The 23,620-nt window shown below is 42.2% G+C and overlaps 1 protein-coding gene across 4 annotated transcripts in view; it reads right to left on the bottom strand.

The window, feature by feature from the left end:
• Positions 1-848: 848 nt before the first annotated feature.
• LOC119798730 (protein NLRC3-like) overlaps positions 849-23,620 on the bottom strand; it is a 38,069-nt gene continuing 15,297 nt past the window's right edge. For 3 of the 4 annotated variants that reach the window (XM_038308325.1, XM_038308323.1, XM_038308322.1), the window contains 3 exons: positions 6,455-6,628; positions 4,337-4,510; positions 2,055-2,220 (listed from right to left, as the gene is read on the bottom strand). In XM_038308325.1, coding sequence (XP_038164253.1) covers positions 2,070-2,220; positions 4,337-4,510; positions 6,455-6,628 — 499 coding nt within the window. In that variant the 3' untranslated portion in view covers positions 2,055-2,069. Of the gene's footprint in view, positions 2,027-2,054; positions 2,221-4,336; positions 4,511-6,454; positions 6,629-23,620 lie in introns of those variants that run through there. The other variant, XM_038308326.1, reaches the window with a different exon arrangement.

Raw genomic sequence — 23,620 nt, 5'->3', positions numbered from 1 at the left:
AACTCGACAACTTACATACAGAAAGCCCACACTCTTATCTTCAGGTAACACAGAGTAGATGTCAGATTAAATAATACTACTTATACAATAGTATCTAGGTGTTACGTTATTGTATATCTCGTACCATGCCTGTTGGTTCTGCTGTTCTTTTACCATCTCTTTGCTGGTGATGAAGCAGACTGAAAATGTTTTATCATTATCTCCCTTTTATCTCCTTTCTTTCATCTTTTCTCCTTTTTTCTGTTTTTCATTTCCTGTTCTACTTACATTGCAGTGTCCATATAATCTGTAAAACTCCCTGCATAATTATAATAAAGCAATTTATATGCATAAATCAACACTCTGGCAATAGCCATACTGCTCCACTTGTAAAAGTAAAATCTGTTGGTCTCTTTTTAGCATCAAGACAATTATTCTTATTGCCACATCGCCAGACAGGACACTGTTTGAAAAAAAAAAAAATACTACTAATAATAATCTGATGCCTCTGATTCTTATCTTGGTGATTCAAACGTTTTGGATAAATAAAACGGTTTTACTATTGGATTAAAAAGAACCTAAATAAACACAAAATGCAGTTCTCAAAGGAAAAAACTTTAACTCATTAATGCAGAAAATTTGCCAACCAACCTAAACCTGTGATATAGTAATCAACCAACTACATTTGTTTAGAAAGCTGTGCTCAGTTTCTCAGCCAAACTCAGACCTGATCATTTTTAGACCTGCAGATATGATTATTCAAACAGAACCTCTCTGTTTGAAAAAAAAAGTTTTATTGAAACAAGCCACTTTTATTAAAACATTAAAAATTAAATTAAGGAACAGATCCCAAATAATCAACTCCAAAAGAAGAAAAATCTGTTTATTACACACTGATACATATGAGGTAAAACTGCAGCAAATATACAGAAGGAAGATTAAACATTTCAATCTTTTGTTTAAAGAAACAGAAACACAGATTATTTCCAGTAATTTTGAAAAACTGCTCAACATTTTAATTAAAGCTGATTCAGGAAGGAAAGAAAAAAACAACAACATAGAAACATAATAATTAGATATTCAGAATAATGTTTTGAATGGAAAGAGGCAGAAAAACAACATTTGGATTCTGGAATAATCTCAGATTCTATCTTTATAGGACTGGAATAGTAATAAGTTTCCAATTAAACATTCAGAAGAGTTTTGGTGAGAAAGACTGAATCCATTAATCTGAAAATGTGAGGGATTGCTGAAGAGTAATCGAGTCGATGCAATCAGCTGGTTTTCCTTAGATAGAAAACTTTGAATCAATCTGACTGGATGATCTGGTGAACTGGAAAGTGACCTGAGATGACATGATGTGAATTGGAGCTATAGAAATAAACTGAATAGAAAATATGTTTCTGAGGGAAACAGGCAGAGATAGAAAAACAGAACTATCTGTTCAACAGGGAGAGATTTTCTCTGAAAGCAGGAGACTCTTTAGATTAAAGTCAGCACAAAGTAACTGAGGAACCAGAGTCGGACCACCAGAACCCAAACCCAGGATACAGATGTTCAGTGAATTTGGTGTTGAAGGTGTGGAGGTGGATCAGTGAGTTTACGGAGACTCTGTAGAAGGACAGAATGCCAGCAGGACAGTCCACATAGACTCCTACTCTGTTAGAGACAGAGGAGGAAGTGGAGGAGGAGGAAATAGACGTTTCTATGTTATTGTGCCAGACAGAATAACCACCTCCATCATCATCATCAGAGCATCTCAGACTCCAGGACTGATTATTCCATCCAAACCTACAGTCATCACTTTCTGCTCTCCTTCTGATTTTTCTGCAACTCACTGATATCTCAATATCTCCTTTCCACTCTACCTCCCAGTAACAGCGACCAGTCAGATCATCCTTACACAGCAGCTTAGGTTTATCAAATCTGTCTGAATGATCATGATCGGACTCATCCTCGTCCTCAACGAGTTCCACCTTCCTGTTGTCTTCAGACAGTATCAGGTTTCTGTTTACTGTCTTTGTGTCAATCCTGAGGTGACGGGAATCTGAAGGAGAGACAAACATAATCCAGCTGCAGTTATTGATCATTTATTGAATCGTTGAAGAAGAATCCTGAGTGATTGATGGATAGTTTGAAGATGGTTGATTTTCTGTTACTTTGTTGTCATGAATCCAATGAAAAACTAACTTACACTTCCTCAGACCTGGTTTTAACCATCGTTCTCCAGCAGGCTCCACCCTGAAAGGAGGAAGTAGGTCAGATCATCAGTATCTGCCAGCTTGCAGATATGGACATACATCTCTGAGACACACACTGAGAAATGAACAAACCAACATTTGGACATGTCTACTTGTTGGAAACATCCACAAATTTTTGATCATTTTCCTTTGAACCATTCTTAGTGAGGAGAATGTTCCAGATAACAGGGTAATGATCTCTGCCTACTGTCATCTGACCTGGTTGTGGAATTTGCTCTAGCATTATCCTTGATCTGATTAAAACAATAAAAGTCATTTTTCTGAGTATTAAACCTGCGGTTCAGTGGGTGGAATCAAGGCAGAAAGAGTATATGGGGGAGACTTCTTCCAGAACCTGAGTAAATGTTAAATCATTTTACATTAAAATTCATCTTTGGTTTATGTTAAGGCTGATTAGACATCAGATATCAAAAGAGCATTATTGCAACTGGCCCAGTCTGAGCTCTGGTGTAACTTCTCCTTTTTCTACTGAATGTGCCCAATTTACAGTTACGAGTTAAGGATGTTTTCTTTCTGTACAAATTGTTTGCTTGAAAAATAGATGCCTGAATAAGAGGAGGTAAATGAAAATGTAATCCTATATTTTAAGCGTCTTATATTGATAAAGGTTATTACTGTTAAAGTAGAGAAAATTCAACCCTGTCAATTCAAGAATTTATACATGAAATGAAGGTAAAGGTTTGACTATTTGCTACAGGTCATACTATAGAAGCAAATTGTGTTGCATTATGTTATTGTGACCTTAAGCTCACAATAATTGATAAAACAGGGGTGTTCACAGGCTGGAAGTCACGTACAAGTCTTGGCAAAAACAGGGTCTTTAAGGCCCACTCGCACGCAATCGGGTCACAGGCCAAGAACTTCCAGGAAGTTCTTCAGAGCGTCCAGTCGTGCACATACATCCACACAGTGCAATGTTGAAACTATATAAACGCCCAGATTTGAATGAGAGTTGAGAAAAGCCAGATGTGTTCTGTTGGAATGTTCAGCGCTCGATAAGTGGACAGCATGTCAATTTGATCTTTGAAATAAATGCTTCTTCTCCCGTCCTGGGGCAATCAGATGATCGACTGAAGGCGTCCTGATTTTTGAGATTCTACCGTTGAAAGCCACCACAATACAAGGTCAGGATGAGGTGACTAGAAGAATAACATAATCTCTTCATATCGGTTGTCTTATGATGAATCAAAATGCAATCATAAAAGGTTGCTGAGAGGTAGACACAGTGAGGAAAGGAATTTAAAACTGTTTGCTGCAGATCAAAGAATCGAAACGTGATTTTTTAAGTTACTTAAAATGAGGATGTTGGGGGAAAGCGGCTTGCACATATCCAGTGACCTAAAGGTCAAGGGTTGTTGGACAAATTATTTGCTGGAAAAGTAGATAACGAAGAAACACAAAAGTTAGATGTAATAGGTAAGTAACACGTAATGCCAAAAGGTAATTTAAAGTTTCAGAGACCCAGGACGTGCTGGGGGGACAATGTTTCCCACCTGACCTTGGAATTCCCCTGGAGGAGCTGGCCCAAATAGCTGGAAATTGGGACCTCTAGGCCTCCCTACTGAAGCTGCTACCCCCGTGACCCAACCCTGGATAAGTGGACCAGGGTGGATGAATGGATTTGTTTTTGCTTTAATATTGCTGCCATCCTCTACCAGAGAGCTTGCTAATAAAATGCATGCTACACTTTAGCGTGAAGTGTGAACAATGCACTTACTGAGTCATCTAAAATTTGATGGGTTTTCCGCTGGAAAAAAGGACAGGTCTGAGTGTGGTTCTAATTCTATTTTTGAGGACTTTTAAGGTTGACTATAGCCAAACCTATTGATACATCAACCTTGGGACACATTTTAATCACTTAAACCTATTGACCATTGCAGGGGTGTCTCGAGCTTTTCTACACTTTGGGGATGTGGTCTGTCAAAGGTCGGTCCAGAGTCAGTTAAATTTCATAAACAGCATTTCATACATACATGCTTTAAGATGAAAAAAACAAAACAAAAAATGAGCCCATTTTTTGTCAAATGGACTGAATCTTAGAGAAGACAATTCTCCTCTTCCTCCTATCAAACCTTCTACAGCAGGTTCCTCCATACCTGAGATCTTCTAGGCTCCATTCTTGATCCTTTAGTCCTGCCGACAGCAGCTTCCTTGTTCCTCCTCCTGGATTATTGTAGCTCAGGTCCAACTCTTTCAGATAGGAGGGGTTGGAGCTTAGAGCTGAGGCCAGAGAAGCACAGCCTTCCTCTGAGATAAGACAGCCTGACAACCTGCAGGAACACAATTTAACAAATGAGAACATGTTAAAGTTGAGGAAGTATCAAAGTTCTGAAATTAACATTTTCAGAAAGAAAATAGACTGCAGCTTAACTTGTTAAAGTAACACTGAGTGAGTTTTATCCCCCAGAGGTGCTAGACCTATAATCTTCCACGTTTATCTCCCCTGAAAATGACTATAAAACAATGCACAGTTGCTAAATAATCCAGGGTCCCTCTGTGTTCTTCTTCTGATAGCAAACTAATTTGGACCAGCAAATTGAGTAGTCATGAAGTGCCTGGTTAAGAAAAGTAAAATGTATCCCTACAGATTAATTCCTACGTCAGAGAACCAAAAATATGTCCATCAGGCAAGGGCTAGATCTGCTTGGTTGCCCAACAAATCTTTCTAGGTTTAGCCATGATGGTTCAGTTCAGCTCAGACTGCTGAAAAGTGGTGTTCTGGATCACATGACCTATTAAAAGGACCATATGACCATCGCAAATAACAAAGATGGGTTTTCGAGCATCAATAGTTATTACATGCATTAGCATTGACCCACAAATATTTAATATATTTCAAGTTAAGCCAATACTTACAAAGGGTCAACACCTACACAGTGCTGCCTTAAATAAATTACATAATTACAAAAAAGTGTGTTTATTTTGTTTTTTAGGAAACATAAATGTACATTTGGCAGATTTAAACAGATGGATCCTGACCAGAGCTCCATTTGGATGGAAACTGCAAACCGGCAGAAACTTTGCAGAAGGGGCTGACTTTTTAGTTTTATGCAAATTGGACTTAAGATAGATTTGTGGTCCCAGTAGAATCATGTTTCTGGTGTTTAGAGAGGTTTAATTTCACAAATGGAGGCAATGGATGAAGCTGAGATGAGGAATAAAGCAGCGTTTTGGATTCATGGGGAATAAAGGTCAACAAAAACAAACAAAAAAAAGGATTTTGAAATAACATTTAATGTATTGCTGATAGCAGCTAATGGACAGAAATCTGGTTTCAACTAGGGGTGTAAATCACATCCATCATGGCGATTCAATTCAGTATCGATTTCCTGACCCAACGATTCGATTATTTTCGATACTCAAGAATACGACACGATTCGATTTGATTCAATTCGATTAATCGATTAATCGGTTAATTTTTTATTTATTTATTTTTTTTACACCTTACAGGCTAAACAAAGTTTCAAGTTTGAAATAAATCAATGAAAGCTGTAATATCGTTATACATTCTTTTTTAGAAACAACAGCAAATAACAGAAGTAGAAAAGTTGCATAAAAAAATACTGCAAAAATACTGCAGAAAATCAGTGCAATGAGTTCAATGCAATACCTCGGCTCCAGACTTCCCGCCCCCTTGAGAGACGCTCCGCTGCTCCTCTCCCAAATAGTAGCTGACTGCAAACAGTGCCGCAGACAGGAGGCCGGCTTGTTTTGTTTTTATGACCGAAATTGTGGAAAACAACTCGTGAAGTTTGACCCGCTAGAAGAGCGAGGTGCGCGAGAACGCTGTGACCCTTTTTCCACCTGGATCTCCGCTCTTTTTGGCCCTCATGTCCCTGCGTCGTCGGACTAAACTCACCCCCACTTCCTCGCCGCCTCGGCCGTATCTAGACCCTCAGCGTGTAGCACAGAACACGCTTCAATATTGAGCATAAATCAAAAACGTCTGCATCAAGCTCACTGCAACACACTGCTGTAAGAGTATAACCAGGAAGCGAGGTAGGAGGGTCAAATAGGTTTAGCGCCACCGCAGCACGGGAGGGAGAATTACGCCCAGGAGCAAATGGATAAAATTAGACCGGAGGAAAAAAAAACATGAATCGATTCTCTTGCAGACGTATCGATGCATCGGATCGTCGGCTGTTGGATCGATGCATCGATATAAAACGATTATTATTTACACACCTAATTTCAACACCATAGAGAAAATTTACCTGAGAGTTTCCAGTTTGCAGTTTGGACTCTTCAATCCAGCAGATAGAAGCTTCACTCCTGAATCCTTCAGGTTGTTGTTACTCAGGTCCAGTTCTCTGAGACTGGAGGACTGGGAGCTGAGAACTGAAGACAGAGCCGCACAGCTTCTCTCTGAGAGGTTGCAGTAACTCAGCCTGAGGAGACAGGGAGGATAACCTACAGTCACCAATGTTCTCCTTGGAAACATTCAAACTGTCTGCTGATGAAGATTCTCAGTCATCCAGGTCATAGTCATTCCATAAAAGTAAAAATAAATATCCACTGGACTTGGTTTCCAAGATTTGAAGACGTTTCGCCACATCTCCAGGAAGCTTTCTCAATTCAAATGTCTGGATCCGCAGTGAGTTTGAGACTATATATAGACAAGGCCTTGAATCGCTTGGAAACATGCAAATGGGAACCGATGAGCAGGTCGTTTGGTTCCATTATTAGCCTGTGTAGTGAATTAGTGTGCACCAATGATTAAAATATATACATGTCTTTCACATTGAATAGAGGTCTTAGTTTAAAGGTCTAACAGTTTGTTCATCAGCATGGAAAATTCTGAGCTGTGTGTGTGAGAGACCCTGCACATACAGATCTGAGTACAGCTTTACAGATAAGGCTTTTTAATTAAGTGGAAAGAATTCTGAGTGTAGCCTTGCAGATGTAGGCTTTTAATGAAGGGGAAAAATTCTGAGCACAGCGTCGAAGGAAAGGCTAAGTTAGGAAAATGCAGATTGCTGAGCCAAAGATCATTAATGCCTCAGAAGCTGCAGAAAGGCAGAGTAAGGCCTGTTTGAGATGCAGTAGTGCAGAAGTGCACAGCTTAGTTAAACTAATTGTGATAAATGGAGTTGTTGTCTTTAACACACACACCGAGCAGTACTGGGTACAGTCAATGTTATGTTTTACTGAAACTTTAAGCACCCTAGTTTGATGTGAAAGTTATACTCATGACTCACTGAAAGAGAACTTTGGTTCAAAACATTAATAACTAAGACTGTGTTCTCCTCTGAAATATTAATAATAAAGACTGTGATGTATTAAGGGCAATATATGTTATCATGACCTATTGGAAATGTAACCATGATCTGTAATAAAGGGTTTTTTGAATAAATATATAAAAAATATGTTTTGAAAAGGACTTCCCCCCGGTAGAATAAAAATAATTGGACTTAACCGAAGAAAATGCATCTAAAATGGTGAAAAGAAAGGAGGGGCTTGGGGGTGGAGCCCAAACAGCCCTGAATGTATAAAACGGAAGCTGCTTCACCAGATTGTCAGTTGTTCACCGGTGACCAGCTCAGTGTGGATGTGGTGTGTCTTGCAATAAAGCACTCTGGACTTGGACTCAGCTGCTCCTGCCTGATTTTTGGATCTTTGTTTGACGACTTTTCTGCTTATTAAGAACTTTGAATTTTTATAAAACCTAGCCCCAATTTTTAAAATCGTTGGGAAGAGAACATACACAACATAATTGGCGAGCCAGCCAGGAGGTGGCGCCGGACGATCTGCAGGCACCAGTTGGAAGGCGTGGAACCCCAAGGGCCCAAAATTCACCATTGAAGGTGAGTCAATCCGTTATAATTTTCTAAATTAGTGGGGAACCAGCCTCCGGCGACTGCTTGTGGGTGTCAGGCGTCATAAAGCTCACCTAAAAGAATCTAGTTTTCCAAATTTAATAAAGTAATTTCCAAATTTGATAAGAATTTATATAAGAACATATAAAGGCAGACTAAGCTGAGAAAAAAGGTCCAGGTATGTATGAGTATATGTGAATGCATGGTTTAAGTATTAGTTGATGTTTATATTAATCTGTATTTGAACTGTTCTGTGTTGGAATAATTTTGTGAATAAGTCAAGCTTAACAGATGATGTTCTGAGCGGACAAGTGGTAAAGGGACAGATTGGTCAAAGCGTTTGACATAGTCTGTGGAAGCCATAGATCCGGAACATTAAAGTACGACTGTTACGTGAGGGTATTGGTGATTAAGATAGTTGGCATGCTCCATGAAATAGCTTGTGTTGTGTATTAAGGTATTAAGAGGCTAAGCGATAGCCAGGCTAAGGGATAGCCAGAGTATTACCGATTAAGCGATAATCGGAGAAATAGTACAGCTCTACCGGGAACGTTATCTATTTTCAGTTATCTGAGTAGATCCGGACAGCAGGGAAAACGCGTATGCCACTGTGGAAGACAGTGAGGAAGAGTAGAAGTGCACTGTAAAATATATAATCGTTTGTTTGGTGTGTCTTTGTCTGTGTGAAGAGTGAAAGAGTTATTACCAAGGGAGATAGGGGGTAAAGATTAGTAATAATAAATAAAAGATTATAATATTGATAAAACATTAAGATATAATAATAAATTAATAGAAATTGTTATTACAAAATATAGTTAAAAGATATAACCCAAAAATTTAAAGAATTGAGAACTATAAATTGAATTGGAAAGCACATGGTTAAAAGAATAAAAATAAATTAACAAGGTCCCGAAATAAAGATTGCAAAAATTGAATATATAATTACATGATAAATATTGATATTATAAATCATATTATATAAATTATAGAGTTACTATTCTTAGTTACTAAGTACTATTATCTATAAAAACTCTAAAAATTTGAATTTGAAAAATCTAAATAATAAAAAAGAAGAACAATTGGGCCATAAGAAAACTAATAAAAGGTAAAACACAATCTGTATTGGAAAGAGCAGAGCCGGTTAAAGTAAAATTAAATTGAAATTATAAAGGTTGGTAAATAAGCATATACCCTAAAGGTTGAGTGATTGCTGATTGCCATGGGAGCCAATGGGAGCAAACAGTCTGCAGAATTGACGCCTGCCAAATTGGTTATAATGACACATCCTTCCAATAAACGCAAAATTCAAAAATGCATGACAGAATGGCACAAGATAACATCTGGAAAGAATCGCTGGCCTAAAGAGGGCAGATTTGATCCTTCTTGCTGTGATGAAGTAGATGCCAAATTGTGGGAAAAGGATAAAAAGCGTGACCGATTGCATTTGCATAAAAAACAGAAGTATGCTGAACAGAGTGACATCTTGCGGTATTTTAAAATGGAACACCATAAGAGTCCAACAGCCCCTGACTACATAGATCATAAGCCACCACCATATCACCCTAGTGCAGTAGGCCAGTACCGCGTAGTGATAGAGCCAGGTAGCAAGGGAAAGATTACAGGGCAACTTAAATTAGTGTTGGAAGAAGATGAGGAAGAAACAGAAAAAGAAATGAGCGACACAGCAGGACGAGTATGAATGCAGCAGTGAGAATGAGGAGATAAAAAGAACCCCAGAAGTAAGGAAAAAATCTTCCATTGTCCGCACCTGATCCTCAGTATGTCGCAAACGCACACCACAGCGTAGAAGCCTCACAAGCCCCTCAAAACCCAGGACCAAGTTAGTCTTAGATGAATCGGAGCCACTGAAGAAACTAATAGATAAGGAGGTGATGGAACTAAGGGAGACACGATCACAACTCCTTGACTGGGGGAAAGAGTGGAAAGAAACGCAGATGAGGCAACAGAAGGAGTTAAAAGAGACAATAAAGAGACAGAAGGAGGAGAAGAAAAGGCGAGACGAAGAATTAGAAAAAGTGAGGAGAATGGAAGAAGAACAGCTAATGATAGCAGCGAAAAATGATTGCCCAGACCCACCATGTCCACAGACTGAGTTCCTAATGGACAAAGCAAGGAAGGAGGAGGAAAGCACGATGGAGAGTGATGTAACAGATTGGGAAAACGTTGTGGCGCAGGATGAAGGCCCAGATTTAATATCGCCAAAGCATCCATTAGATAAGTGGTCCAAGAAAAGGAGTAGGCCAAGGGCAGGTGTAAAGGAGCCTCTCGCAGCTGAGTGTGATGTGGATCTGCAAATAGTACGAAGAGACACACACGCCATGCAGACCAGGTCCCAAACAAGACAGCTGGAACCAGAGCAAGAGCTAAGTGAGGTCCATATGGCTCCCTTGCTGTCTAAAGGACCTCAAGAAGACAGATATGTACCATGGTCATTCATGGACATGATCACACTTGCTGGAAGACTGACCCCATTGGCAGATGGTGCTGACAGGTGGATAGAAAGGCTGGAGGAGATCACTGGAGGCATCAATCTGGCCGCTGGAGACATCAAGGCGCTGCTGATCAAAACAGCAGGACACTCAGCAGCCAGAGAGGTGTTTGATGAAGCCGAGCTTCCAGGGGTCATGACCTCACACCGGTATGACAAAATACCATTCAACAAAGTAAGACCCAAGGTGTGGGCAGCCTTGAGAGACAAATACCCCACCTGCAGTGATCCAACTAAGCTGAGACAAGAATGCCTGAAGGACGATGAGAGCCCAGCCCAGTTTCTGCACAGGTTCCAACAGAAATGGAAAACAGAGACTGGAAGTGATGGGAAAGAACTGAAGACATCTGGCCCCCTGTTCAGAACCTACATCAGAGAGGCCATGCCCAAAGAAGTACAAGCCAAACTGGATGGAGTTGTGGGGCTCATGAAGATGGACTGGCCACTGTTCTCTGAGCATGTTATACATTATGTAAACATGTATCGGGCCGAAAAACGGGCCTTTGAGGAACAAAGCAAGATGTTGGCCACCAAATTAACCCAGCTACAGATTGGGGAATTGTCCAAAGCAAAGAAAGACAAAGAAAAACCCAAACATCAAGCAGCGCTGACTGTGGCAGCCACACCTCCAGCGGAGAGTGCACCAACAGGAGAGGCAGTTGTACAAGCACCGGTGGTGTCACCTGTCATCCCTCCGCCCACACAGCAGATGCAATATCCAGTAGCACCACCTGTGGGAGGAGCCCTGCCACAGCAGACCCAACCTCAACCAGTCCCTCCTAGTCATGTGCATCTGAACCAAGGAGGAGGTCCCCAACAAGCAACGTTCGGAAGGGGATGAGGGGGGCCACCCATGCGGGGAAGATGGAGGGGCACACAAGGAGCCCCAAGAAGGCCCCCTCAAGGCCAATACCAGCAGATGCCCCAGGCAGGTCCAGACATGGGACAACAGCGTGGGAGACTCCAATGCTGGGGATGTGGACAAGTTGGACACATGCAAAGAGACTGCCCCACAAACCCATGGATGTTACCTCAGCCCCCCACTGCTGGACCAGCCACCTATGGAGCAGGACAAGAAATGTATTGGCAATAGGGGTGCCCAGAGAAACCTGATGGAGAGGCCATTCTACCTGTATTAACCCAACGACCACAAACAGAACCCACCATTGATGTCACTATATATGACAGCCGTCATCGCTTCATGATTGTTACAGGAGCGGCCTACTCCTGTATAGGAAAAAGTGGAATTGGCCTGCCTCTCTCAGCATCAAAGATTCGAACAGTAGGTTTCTCTGGGAAGACCCAAATAATACCCATGACTGAGCCAGTTCCCATGATCATAGGTGAAAAGACTGTGTATGCACCACTACTTTACTCAGAAGATACGCCCATAAATCTGCTGGGTAGAGATGTGCTATGCCAGCTCAATGCAGAAATTAAATGTACCCCTAATGGAATTACCTTTGAAGCAACGGACAAGAATGAAACCTACATGATGCCACTAAGCCTGAAACTGACCCCCCAGACAACCAGCCATGAGCTAGAAGACCAAGTATTTTGGCTGAAACTCACATCACCAACTTCCTTCCTCCAACTAGAGTGGGAAACTTGGAGACCCTTCATAATGAATCACTACGACAAATCTAGAGAACCCTTTCTCCCTCTCCATTGTACCATGTTTTATGACAAAGGACAGACACACGAAGACTACGAGAAAAGTTGGGATGAAGAAATTAACAATAAAACAACTGTCATCCAATATGCTGACATAGCGGTTGGACCACAAGGAGCTGCAGCTGTTGTCACATTTCCTGATAAAGAAGTAGCAGAATGGTTCCAGGTAACCAACTCAGCACCACATGTCACATTACTGATTGCAGACAAATATGAGTCACATGACCTGGGACCCATGGTTCAAGAAGCCAAGCAAGTCACTGAATGGGTTGACACAGCATGGGACAGTATCAGCATATCAAAAGATGGACTGTTCTTCAAAATCTCATGTACACAAGCTGATGAAGTAATAGCAGAACACATTAAGGTTCCTGGGAAAAGACAAATGGCAGTGGCTGCAGAACAGGAATCATTATTAGAACAGGTTCCAGAGCAGGTATGGTCCAAAAGTAAAACAGGTGTAGGGTTAGTAAAATCAGCAGACCCCATCAAATTTACCATGAAACCAAATGCAAAATTACCCTTTCAGAGACAGTACCCACTTAAACGAGAGGCGGTAGAAGGAATACAGCCTATTATTACAGGATTAGAAACAGCAGGAGTCCTTAAACAAAAGAAAAGCCCCTGTAACACCCCAATTTTTCCCATCAGAAAGCCCAACAGTAATGACTACAGATTAGTGCATGACCTAAGATTGATTAAAGCTATTGTAGCAGAAGAGATACCAGTAGTACCAGACCCACACACACTACTGTGTAACATACCCCCAGGTACAAAATGGTTTACCGTGATAGATCTGTGTTCAGCATTCTTCAGTGTACCGGTCCATCCAGATTCCCAGTATTTGTTTGCATTCACGTACAAAGGCCAACAATATACTTATTCGCGATTGCCACAGGGCTTTGTACACTCACCATCAATTTTCAATTGTGTACTGGCAAATGACTTAAATCACCTTGACATACCATCTACAATGTTGATGTATGTTGATGACAATCTGATTTGTTCTGCTTCTAAAGAGCAGTGTGAGAGAGACTCCATTGCCATGCTGACTGCATTGGCAGAAGGAGGACACAAAGTGAGTAAACACAAATTACAATTCTGCCAGCAAACAGTGGAGTATCTCGGCAGGCAACTCAGTGGGGACAAAAGGTGTATTGCACCGTCCCAACTAGAAGCCATAACTCAAATGCCCAAACCTCAGACTGTTGGTCACATGTTGTCTTTCCTTGGCATGGCAGGTTACAGCAGACTGTGGGTGTGTGATTATGCCATCAAAACGGCTTCACTGAGAGCACTAATTAAAGCTGCAGGTCAAGGACACCAGTCTGCTCACTTATAATGGACAGATGAAGCAGAAGGTGCGTTCCAGCTGCTGAAACAGGATCTCCAAACTGCTCCTGCTCTGGCCAATCCAGATTATGGCAAACCATTCCATCTCTATGTGGCTGAGCGACAAGGGTATGCATGTGCAGTATTGATGCAAGACACCCCAACAGGTAAACAACCTATTTCTTATTACAGCACAAAATTAGATGGTGTCGAAGAAGGACTGCCTCCCTGCTACCAGGGCTTGGCGGCAGCAGCCTTCGCATACAAAAAGGCCTCAGTTATTACTATGGGCCACCCTGTAATTTTGTACACATCACATCAATTACATGCACTGCTTACCAGCCCACGCTTTGTGATCACCCAAGCTCATCGAACAGGTTATGAAGTTCTGCTTTCAAGACCTGACTTAACAATACAACGCTGTACCACGATTAACCCAGCCACAAGAATGGTATTGCCCACAGAAGGTGAGCCCCATGATTGTCTCCAGGAGACGGACACCTTCATGAAGGTAAGGGAGGACTTATACAATCATCCAATCCCATCTGATCTGACGCTGTTCGTAGACGGCTCCTGTATCAGAGGTGAGACAGGGAATAGAGCTGGATATGGAATAGTCCAGCTCAACCCTGATGGGACCTTTACCAAAGTACAATCAATGAGCCTAGATCAACCTTGCTCTGCCCAGTTGGCAGAGATAAAAGCATTAATAGCTGCATGTAAATTGGCTACTGGTAAAAGAGTGACAATCTATACCGACAGTGCTTATGGGTACAGGGTATGCCATATAAATGCTAGCATCTGGAAACAACGGGGGTTTGTTAGAACAGATGGCACCCCAGTTACACATGGGCAAGCAAGTGGAATTAATAAAAGCTATGCAACTGCCATCTGCATTGGCTATTGTAAAATGTGCAGCTCATCAGACAGCAAAGACACCCATTGCCATAGGAAACAACTTGGCGGATGAAGCAGCCAAAGAAGCCACAGGACCTGCAGTGCAGGGACCAATGGTTCATATAGCTGAATGTGAACCTATTGCAAACTTAGCTTCGTTGATAGAAATCCCAAAACAGATTCTCTGAAGCGGAAAAATGTCTGTGGGTGCAAAGGGGGGCGACACGACTATCACGTCCCCATGATGGGTTGTGGTGGAGTTGTTGAGGGCATTTTGTTCTACCTTTGTCTCTGTTACCCACCGCGATTAAAATAATGCATGGACCTGATCATTGTTCGCGAGCCCAAGTTATTCAGAAGTTACAGGCAGTCTGGTGGTCACCTTACATGACACCTATGGTAGACAGAGAACTGGCCTTATGCCCGCATTGTCCTAAGTATAATGTGCGTAAAATGTTCACACAACCCCTAGCACATATCCCTATGCCAGACGGTCCGTTCCGCCATCTGATTATGGATTACGTTGACATGATAACTCGTGTTCAGGGAAAGAGGTATATGTTGGTGGTTGTTTGTAGGTTTAGCAGATGGGTGGAAGCATGCCCCACTGCTAAGTGTGACCACAAAGCCGCAGCAAGGTTTTTGTGCAGAGAAGTCTTTCCCAGATTCGGCATGCCTGACACAATATCATCTGATAACGGTCAGCATTTTGTTTCACAGGTGATCCAGCAAATGTTCAAACAGTTGTGCATAAAACAAAAGTTTGGTTGTGTGTATCATCCCCAGTCACAGGGATCCATGGAACGGGCTAATGGCGTGCTGAAAACAAAGATTGCTAAGATAATAGCTGACAGCAACAACCGTTTGACTTGGGTTGACGCCTTGCCTGTTGTATTGATGGCAATGCGATCCCAAACTAACCGCATAACCCATCTTACTCCTCATGAAATGCTTACAGGTCGACCAATGCCACTCCCACAGGTTCGAGGACCCCAGCAGGAGGAGGTTTCCCTGGCACAGCTCGAGCGGGAACTGGGGGATTACCTCCGATCCTTAACACGTATTCACAGACTTATATTTCAACAGGTGAAAGCAGCCCACAGCCGAGACGAGACACACATTCCAGTGGACGTCAGAGACGTTCAAGTTGGTGACAGTGTGTTCATACGAGTCTTTAGACGTCAGTGGAACGAGCCTCACAGGGAAGGCCCCTTTAAAGTTGTACTTACCACTCCCACTGCCCTGAAAGTTCAAGGTAAGCCCTTCTGGTTCCACAAGAACCACTGCACCAGGCATCGGCCTCCAGACCCACCTGGACTTGATCCAGGACCGACGGGCTCTGCGCATGCTGACAGGGCAGCAATAAGTCTCCCTCCGCAGCACCCCACCACAAGCTCACAAATCTTGGAAACAGGCACTGATGCCCCCTCTCCGCCGTCCACATCAGCCGGCCAAAGGCGTTCTGAACGCCTGGCGGCCAGGCGGTCTCCAATGTCCAGGGACTCTGAGGATGACAGTGTTCATTCTTATGCTCCCGATTCGCCTTCTGACTCTGGTGGCAATGATGATGATCCTTCTGCCGCTCAGAGCTCTGATGGGTCTGACCCTGATCCATCCGTCGTTCAGGCATTGGAAGAACTTCTTCCTTCTGACCCATCAGATGCTGGTGGAGTCCTGTCCCCTTCCCATCCCTCACCTGCACCACCCCCTTTCTTCCCTTCCCTTTCCTCTTCCCCCTCCGCAACCGGTGGGCCATCGATCGACTAGGTCCTGCCCACAATATGCCCTAGAGCGCTGACCACCTCAGTGAACGATGTAATGAGTACGTTCTCCCTCCCACCAGTAGTACAAAAACCGGCTAACCTGATTTTTCCATTTTGCATAGCCCGAGGGGAAGAATTGGAAGAAGTGACTAAAAGGACCTCTAGCAAAATGTGGACAGAAGATAGACTGGTGATATGTAGTAATAGAACATGGTTCCCACCAACCGAGGATGGAAACTCCACCCGCCACATTAAGTTTTGTAAAACTAGTTCAAAAGCTACCATACGTTGTGAACAAGTAATACCAGATGGGGGTCATGTCATCTATGAGTTCCAACCTTCAAGCGTATCTCAATATCAAATACTGAGCATGGCAAGGGGATCCGCCCCTTTGGGTGACATTTTTTGGATGTGTCACAATGAGACACAGATGTTAGCCACACTGCCCCCTCTGTGGGAAGGCATCTGTGCACCAGTAATGCTGACAGGACAACTAAAGTTAATAGTAACGAACCCCGAAGGCGTTAAAGAAACATCTAACAAAATAACCAACTGTGCTAAGAGAAGTACTCCCGTCAAACACGAGTGGAAAGCATCAGATGAGGTATATATTACCTGGGATCAGGTCCCATATGGAGTACCTGAAGAACAGATTGCTATAGGGAGTGATTGGATAGAAAGCGGAAGAGCGGCTGGTGCGGTACCAATTTGGGGAACTATTGTCAATGCACAGTACACAGCTCGAAATAGCAGATGGGTGAATCTCCTATGGTATAATCAACAAAGGTTTATCAATTTTACAATAAAGGGCATGGATCTGGTGAAGGAACAATTGCATGCCACTACACTAATGGTTCTGCAAAACAGGTTCGTGCTAGAATCCTGTATGGCTGGGGATCAAGGGATATGTGATCATATAGGAGAAGATTGTTGTACTTTGATTCCTATGCATACAGATGTAAATGGCAGCCTCACAGGAGTCCTACAGGAAATGAAACGCATGAGGGATGAGCATGTGCTGCAATCCAATTGGAACACACAGTTGAAGGGGTTCTGGGACTGGTTTAATAAGCTTGGATTGGGAAGATATCTTAAGGCAATTGGAATGGCTCTAGGAGAAATAATATTAATCATATTGATAGTTATTTGTTGCATCATACCCCTTGTTCGAGGACTAGTCTCACGACTCATTGTAAGTGTAACTGGACAGTTCCCAGTAGTGCAAATACAATTGGACCAAGGCATATAGAACATACTCAAGATCTCCACCCACCCTCACCAGGTACGTGCTTTCATTTACTAACAAAATTGTATATATGTATATTAACAGGCTTAACAACGACTTATATACTTACTCACATAGATATAGCAATTTGCATGCTGAATTATCCATAGATATAGGAGATAATATACCTTACGACGATGTCTAAAAATGCCATACTATGTCCCCACAGGTAGATTATTGAACATGGCAGAGACTTATTATGATGAATGTGACGAAAACCAAATGTCTTGTTTCCCATCCGAGGAGGCATGCCTAGCGTAAGATTGTTGTACTTTGATTCCTATGCATACAGATGTAAATGGCAGCCTCACAGGAGTCCTACAGGAAATGAAACGCATGAGGGATGAGCATGTGCTGCAATCCAATTGGAACACACAGTTGAAGGGGTTCTGGGACTGGTTTAATAAGCTTGGATTGGGAAGATATCTTAAGGCAATTGGAATGGCTCTAGGAGAAATAATATTAATCATATTGATAGTTATTTGTTGCATCATACCCCTTGTTCGAGGACTAGTCTCACGACTCATTGTAAGTGTAACTGGACAGTTCCCAGTAGTGCAAATACAATTGGACCAAGGCATATAGAACATACTCAAGATCTCCACCCACCCTCACCAGGTACGTGCTTTCATTTACTAACAAAATTGTATATACAGGTGCTGGTCATAAAATTAGAATATCATGAAAAAGTAGATTGATTTCAGTAATTCCATTTAAAAAGTGAAACTTGTATATTATATTCATACATTACATACAAACTCATATATTTCAGATGTTTATTTTGTTTAATTTTGATGATTACAAATGACAACAAATGAAAATCTGAAATTCATCATATCAGAAAATTAGAATATTACTGAAGACCAATAAAAACAAAGGATTTATAGAAATGTTGGCCAACTGAAAAGTATGAAAATGAAAAGTATGAGCATGTACAGCACTCAGTATTTAGTTGGGCCTCCTTTGGCCTGTATTACTGCAGCAATGCGGCGTGGCATGGAGTCGATCAGTCTGTGGCACTGCTCAGGTGTTATGATAGCCTAGGTTGCTCTAATAGTGGCTTTTAGCTCTTCTGAATTGTTGGGTCTGGTGTATTGCATCTTCTTCTTCACAATACCCCATAGATTTTCTATGGGGTTAAGGTCAGGAGAGTTTGCTGGCCAATTAAGAACAGGGATACCATGGTCCTTCAACCAGGTACTGGTAGCTTTGGCACTGTGTGCAGGTGCCAAGTCCTGTTGGAAAATGAAATCTGCATCTCCAAAAAGTTGGTCACCTGCAGGAAGCATGAAGTGCTCTAAAACTTCCTGGTATGTGGCTGCGTTGACCCTGGACCTCAGAAAACACAATGGACCAACACCAGCAGATGACATGGCACCCCAAACCATCACTGACTGTGGAAACTTTACACTGGACTTCAAGCAACGTGGATGAAGTGCCTCTCTTCTTTTCCTCCAGACTCTGGGACCTTGATTTCCAAAGGAAATGCAAAATTTACTTTCATCAGAGAACATGACTTTGGTCCTGTTTCTCTTTAGCCCAGGCAAGACGCTTCTGACGCTGTCTGTGGTTCAAGAGTGGCTTGACACAAGGAATGCGACAGCAGAAACCCATGTCTTTCATACGTCTGTGTGTGGTGGTTCTTGAAGCACTCACTCCAGCTGCAGTCCACTCTTTGTGAATCTCCCCCACATTTTTGAATGGGTTTTGTTTCACAATCCTCTCCAGGGTGCGGTTATCTCTCTTGCTTGTACACTTTTTTCGACCACATCTTTTCCTTCCCTTCGCCTCTCTATTAATGTGCTTGGACACTGAGCTCTGTGAACAGCCAGCCTCTTTAGCGATGACCTTTTGTGTCTTGCCCTCCTTGTGCAAGGTGTCGATGGTCATCTTTTGGACAACTGTCAAGTCAGCAGTCTTCCCCATGATTGTGTAGCCTATAGAACTAGACTGAAAGACCATTTAAAGGCTTTTGCAGGTGGTTTGAGTTAATTAGCTGATTAGAGTGTGGCACCAGGGGCCATCAATTTTGAACCTTTTCACAATATTCTAATTTTCTGATATGATGAATTTGAGATTTTCATTTGTTGTCATTTGTAATCATCAAAATTAAACAAAATAAACATCTGAAATATATGAGTTTGTATGTAATGTATGAATATAATATACAAGTTTCACTTTTTAAATGGAATTACTGAAATCAATCTACTTTTTCATGATATTCTAATTTTATGACCAGCACCTGTATGTATATTAACAGGCTTAACAACGACTTATATACTTACTCACATAGATATAGCAATTTGCATGCTGAATTATCCATAGATATAGGAGATAATATACCTTACGACGATGTCTAAAAATGCCATACTATGTCCCCACAGGTAGATTATTGAACATGGCAGAGACTTATTATGATGAATGTGACGAAAACCAAATGTCTTGTTTCCCATCCGAGGAGGCATGCCTAGCGTATAATGAGAGAAAAAAACAAGCTGCACTGGCGTCGTTAGGCCCATCACTAGAGGTAGCATGCCCATATGTTCCTCCCAGGCAGCCAGAAGGTCCTGTAGGGGAGCCAGGCATCGCACCTCCAGGTTGGAACAAACCTATGATGACGCCCAGAAGGCAGCCAGATGATCAACCACCATCACCTACAGGGAAGCCACTGTCCAACCCGCCATCACCTGGGAACCTCAGGATCGATTTCGGCCCAAACAGCACCCCTGCCAGTCCCGAGAATCCAGAGGATCGACGACCAACGCCGCCCCGCCAATGTTATTATGCGCCACCACCCATTACAGGCTTACTGGGTGAGTTACATGACCCACAGCCTGTCCCTTCACCACCTACACCATCTATATCTATGATCATAGCAGATGACATAGAGCTTGACCATGAAGAAGCTTACCACATAGCAAAGTTCTTGGCTCATCCGCTGGAGTCGTATGAGACCAACAATGAACTTAAGCGTGAAATCACTTCTATGAACCAGGCGGTTTATTCCAAATTCATGAAGGGTCTGGTGCACTCCTGCGCACGTCGACCCTTTGAACGGTTGCGCCGCACCATGTACAAACGCAAAGCAAAGGCTGGGAATCAGCGTTTGACCCGAGAAAATCTGGAGCTGAGGCAACAACTTCAAGAGGCACGGCAGACCATTATCAACCTGCAAGGACAGATGATACAGCTGACCACTGATCTACAGCAGATGGCTCCCTATCCCCATGGGGGCCCGAACGGAGGCCCGCACTATTATTAATCTCAGCTACAATACCATACAGGATATAAAGGACAATGGGACTATTGATGATTATGAATACCAATGTTAAAAATAACTGACACAATAATTGTATAATATATGTGACAGTATAAGTACTGTGCGGGAGAGTGCCACATGGTTACTCCTAGGTTGGATGTATTGAAGGTCCATTGACCATTGGATGATGTGCTTATCCTGGCATAGTCTAGGAATGATGAAGCTTTTCTTGGTTTAATTATGGGTGTTTGACCACACCCGTGCAAAGGGGAATGCGGTGACCTCGGGGCACAAGATGCTGCTTGAACATTGACATTTTCCTTTGACAAAAAAAACAAAGTTAGAAAATCTTTCTACAAAAAAAGTAAGCAACGAGGAAAGATCCTCATAAGTGAGCCAAGAGGGGGATCCCTCTTTGTTAAGATGTCCTACATATACTCACGACCTCTTATATTGGTCACTATAACCATATGATGTGGGTTTGGTTTTACTTCTAGTTGCTGTGCATGATATATGAATATTTGAAACTTCACACTTATGATAGTCTCACGTAGTGTTGATCCTTTTAGGATCAAAGGGGGGAAAATGTAGTGAATTAGTGTGCACCAATGATTAAGATATATACATGTCTTTCACATTGAATAGAGGTCTTACTTTAAAGGTCTAACAGTTTGTGCATCAGCATGGAAAATTCTGAGCTGTGTGTGTGTGAGAGACCCTGCACATACAGATCTGAGTACAGCTTTACAGATAAGGCTTTTTAATTAAATGGAAAGAATTCTGAGTGTAGCCTTGCAGATGTAGGCTTTTAATGAAGGGGGAAAATTCTGAGCACAGCGTCGAAGGAAAGGCTAAGTTAGGAAAATGCAGATTGCTGAGCCAAAGATCATTAATGCCTCAGAAGCTGCAGGAAGTCGAAGTAAGGCCTGTTTAAAATGCATTTGGAAAATGAGTGGTGCAGGAGTACACAGCTTAGCTAAACTAATTGTGATAAATTAAGTTGTCGTCTTTAGCACACACACTGAGCAGTACTGGGTACAGACAAAGTGATGTTTTACTGAAACTTTAAGCACCCTAGTTTGGTGTGAAAGTTATAATCATGACTCACTGGAAGAGAACTTTGTTCCAAAACATTAATAACTAAGACTGTGTTCTCCTCTGAAACATTAATAACGAAGACTGTGATGTATTAAGGGCAATATATGTTATCATGACCTATAAGAAATGTAACCATGATCTGTAATAAAGGGTTTTTTGAATAAATATATAAAAAATATGTTTTGAAAAGGACTTTCCCCCGGTAGAATAAAAATAATTGGACTTAACCGAAGAAAATGCATCTAAAATGGTGAAAAGAAAGGAGGGGCTTGGGGGTGGAGCCCCAACAGCCCTGAATGTATAAAAGAGAAGCTGCTTCACCAGATTGTCAGTTGTTCACCGGTGACCAGCTCAGTGTGGATGTGGTGTGTCTTGCAATAAAGCACCCTGGACTTGGACTCAGCTGCTCCTGCCTGATTTTTGGATCTTTGTTTGAAGACTTTTCTGCTTATTAAGAACTTTGAATTTTTATAAAACCTAGCCCCAATTTTTAAAGTCGTTAAGAAGAGAAAAATACATGACACCTGTAATACCTGAAACCTGTCTATGATTGTTAAGGCTTGGTCGTTAAGGAGGTATTGTTCACTGGCTGGAGCGGGTAGGTGCTTCGTTCCTCTCTGATGGGGTGGGGGGGTGTGGTGATACCTGGAAGGGATCATCTCTATAAGTGAATTGTAAGTTTTTGGAAGCTTGAATTTGAGTCCACCACCTCTGTTTAAAGTTGTTTTTTTCCTTTTGACTCACGCCACCCACTGGAACACAAACTCTCAGTCATCAGAACCTTACAACAGCGAGCTGAGCATGTCCCTACTAAAACAGAAGAGAAGCACAAAGACCAGAAATACATCAAATATGCTCTCCAAAACTGTGGATATCCAAACTGGGCATTTATCAAATCAGCAAGGAAATCCAAGACACGCAACAGAAGATAGCGATGAGAAAATTAAACACATAAACATCACAATCCCTTATGCTGGAGTGTCTGAAAAACTAAAGAGGATTTTCTCCAAACACAAGATCCCAGTACATTTCAAACCAAACAGACCCTTAAACAGAGGCTAGTGCATCCTAAAGATAAAACCCCAAGACCGAATATTAGCGGAGTGGTATATGTTGTTCAGTGCAGCGAGGAATGCTCTGATCTTTATATTGCAGAAACCAAACAACCTCTCCACAGACGCAAAGCCCAACACAGAAGAGCGCCCTCCTCTGGACAAGACTCCGCAGTACACCTACACCTTGTGGACAAAGGATATTCTTTTGAGGACCAGAATGTTCACATGATGGAAAAAGAAAATAGGTGGTTTGAGAGGGGCGTGAAGGAAGCCATCTATGTTAAGAGAGAAAAAACAACTTTAAACAGAGGTGGTGGACTCAGATTCCAGCTTTCAAAAAGTTACAATTCAGTTATAGAGCTGATCCCTTCCAGATATCACCACACCCCCCACCCCATCACAGAGGAACAAAGCACCTACCCGCTCCTGTCAGGAGTCCTGTCTGTGTTTTTGTGTTTCTGTGTTTGTCTCCCTTCCTCCATCAGGAGGCGCCTGGTTCTGGTCCGCCTCCTCACACACCTGCTGATGGTTTCCTCGTTAATGGAGTGTTCTTAAGCTGCTGACTGCCACTACCTCTACGCCAGAGTGTTTGCCAGTTTTGGGTACTCTAGCCAAGCTGAGTTTTGCAAAGTCAAACTGAGTTTTAACATTGTTTTTGTCTTTTGCCTCTCAGCAGAAAATCATCCTGCAAA

The sequence above is a fragment of the Cyprinodon tularosa genome, unplaced genomic scaffold (genome assembly GCF_016077235.1).
Source record: "Cyprinodon tularosa strain WSP-4 unplaced genomic scaffold, ASM1607723v1 ctg634, whole genome shotgun sequence".
Classification (NCBI taxonomy): domain Eukaryota; kingdom Metazoa; phylum Chordata; class Actinopteri; order Cyprinodontiformes; family Cyprinodontidae; genus Cyprinodon; species Cyprinodon tularosa.
Note: the sequence above shows the minus strand (reverse complement) of the source record. Positions and strands in the feature narration are given on the sequence as shown.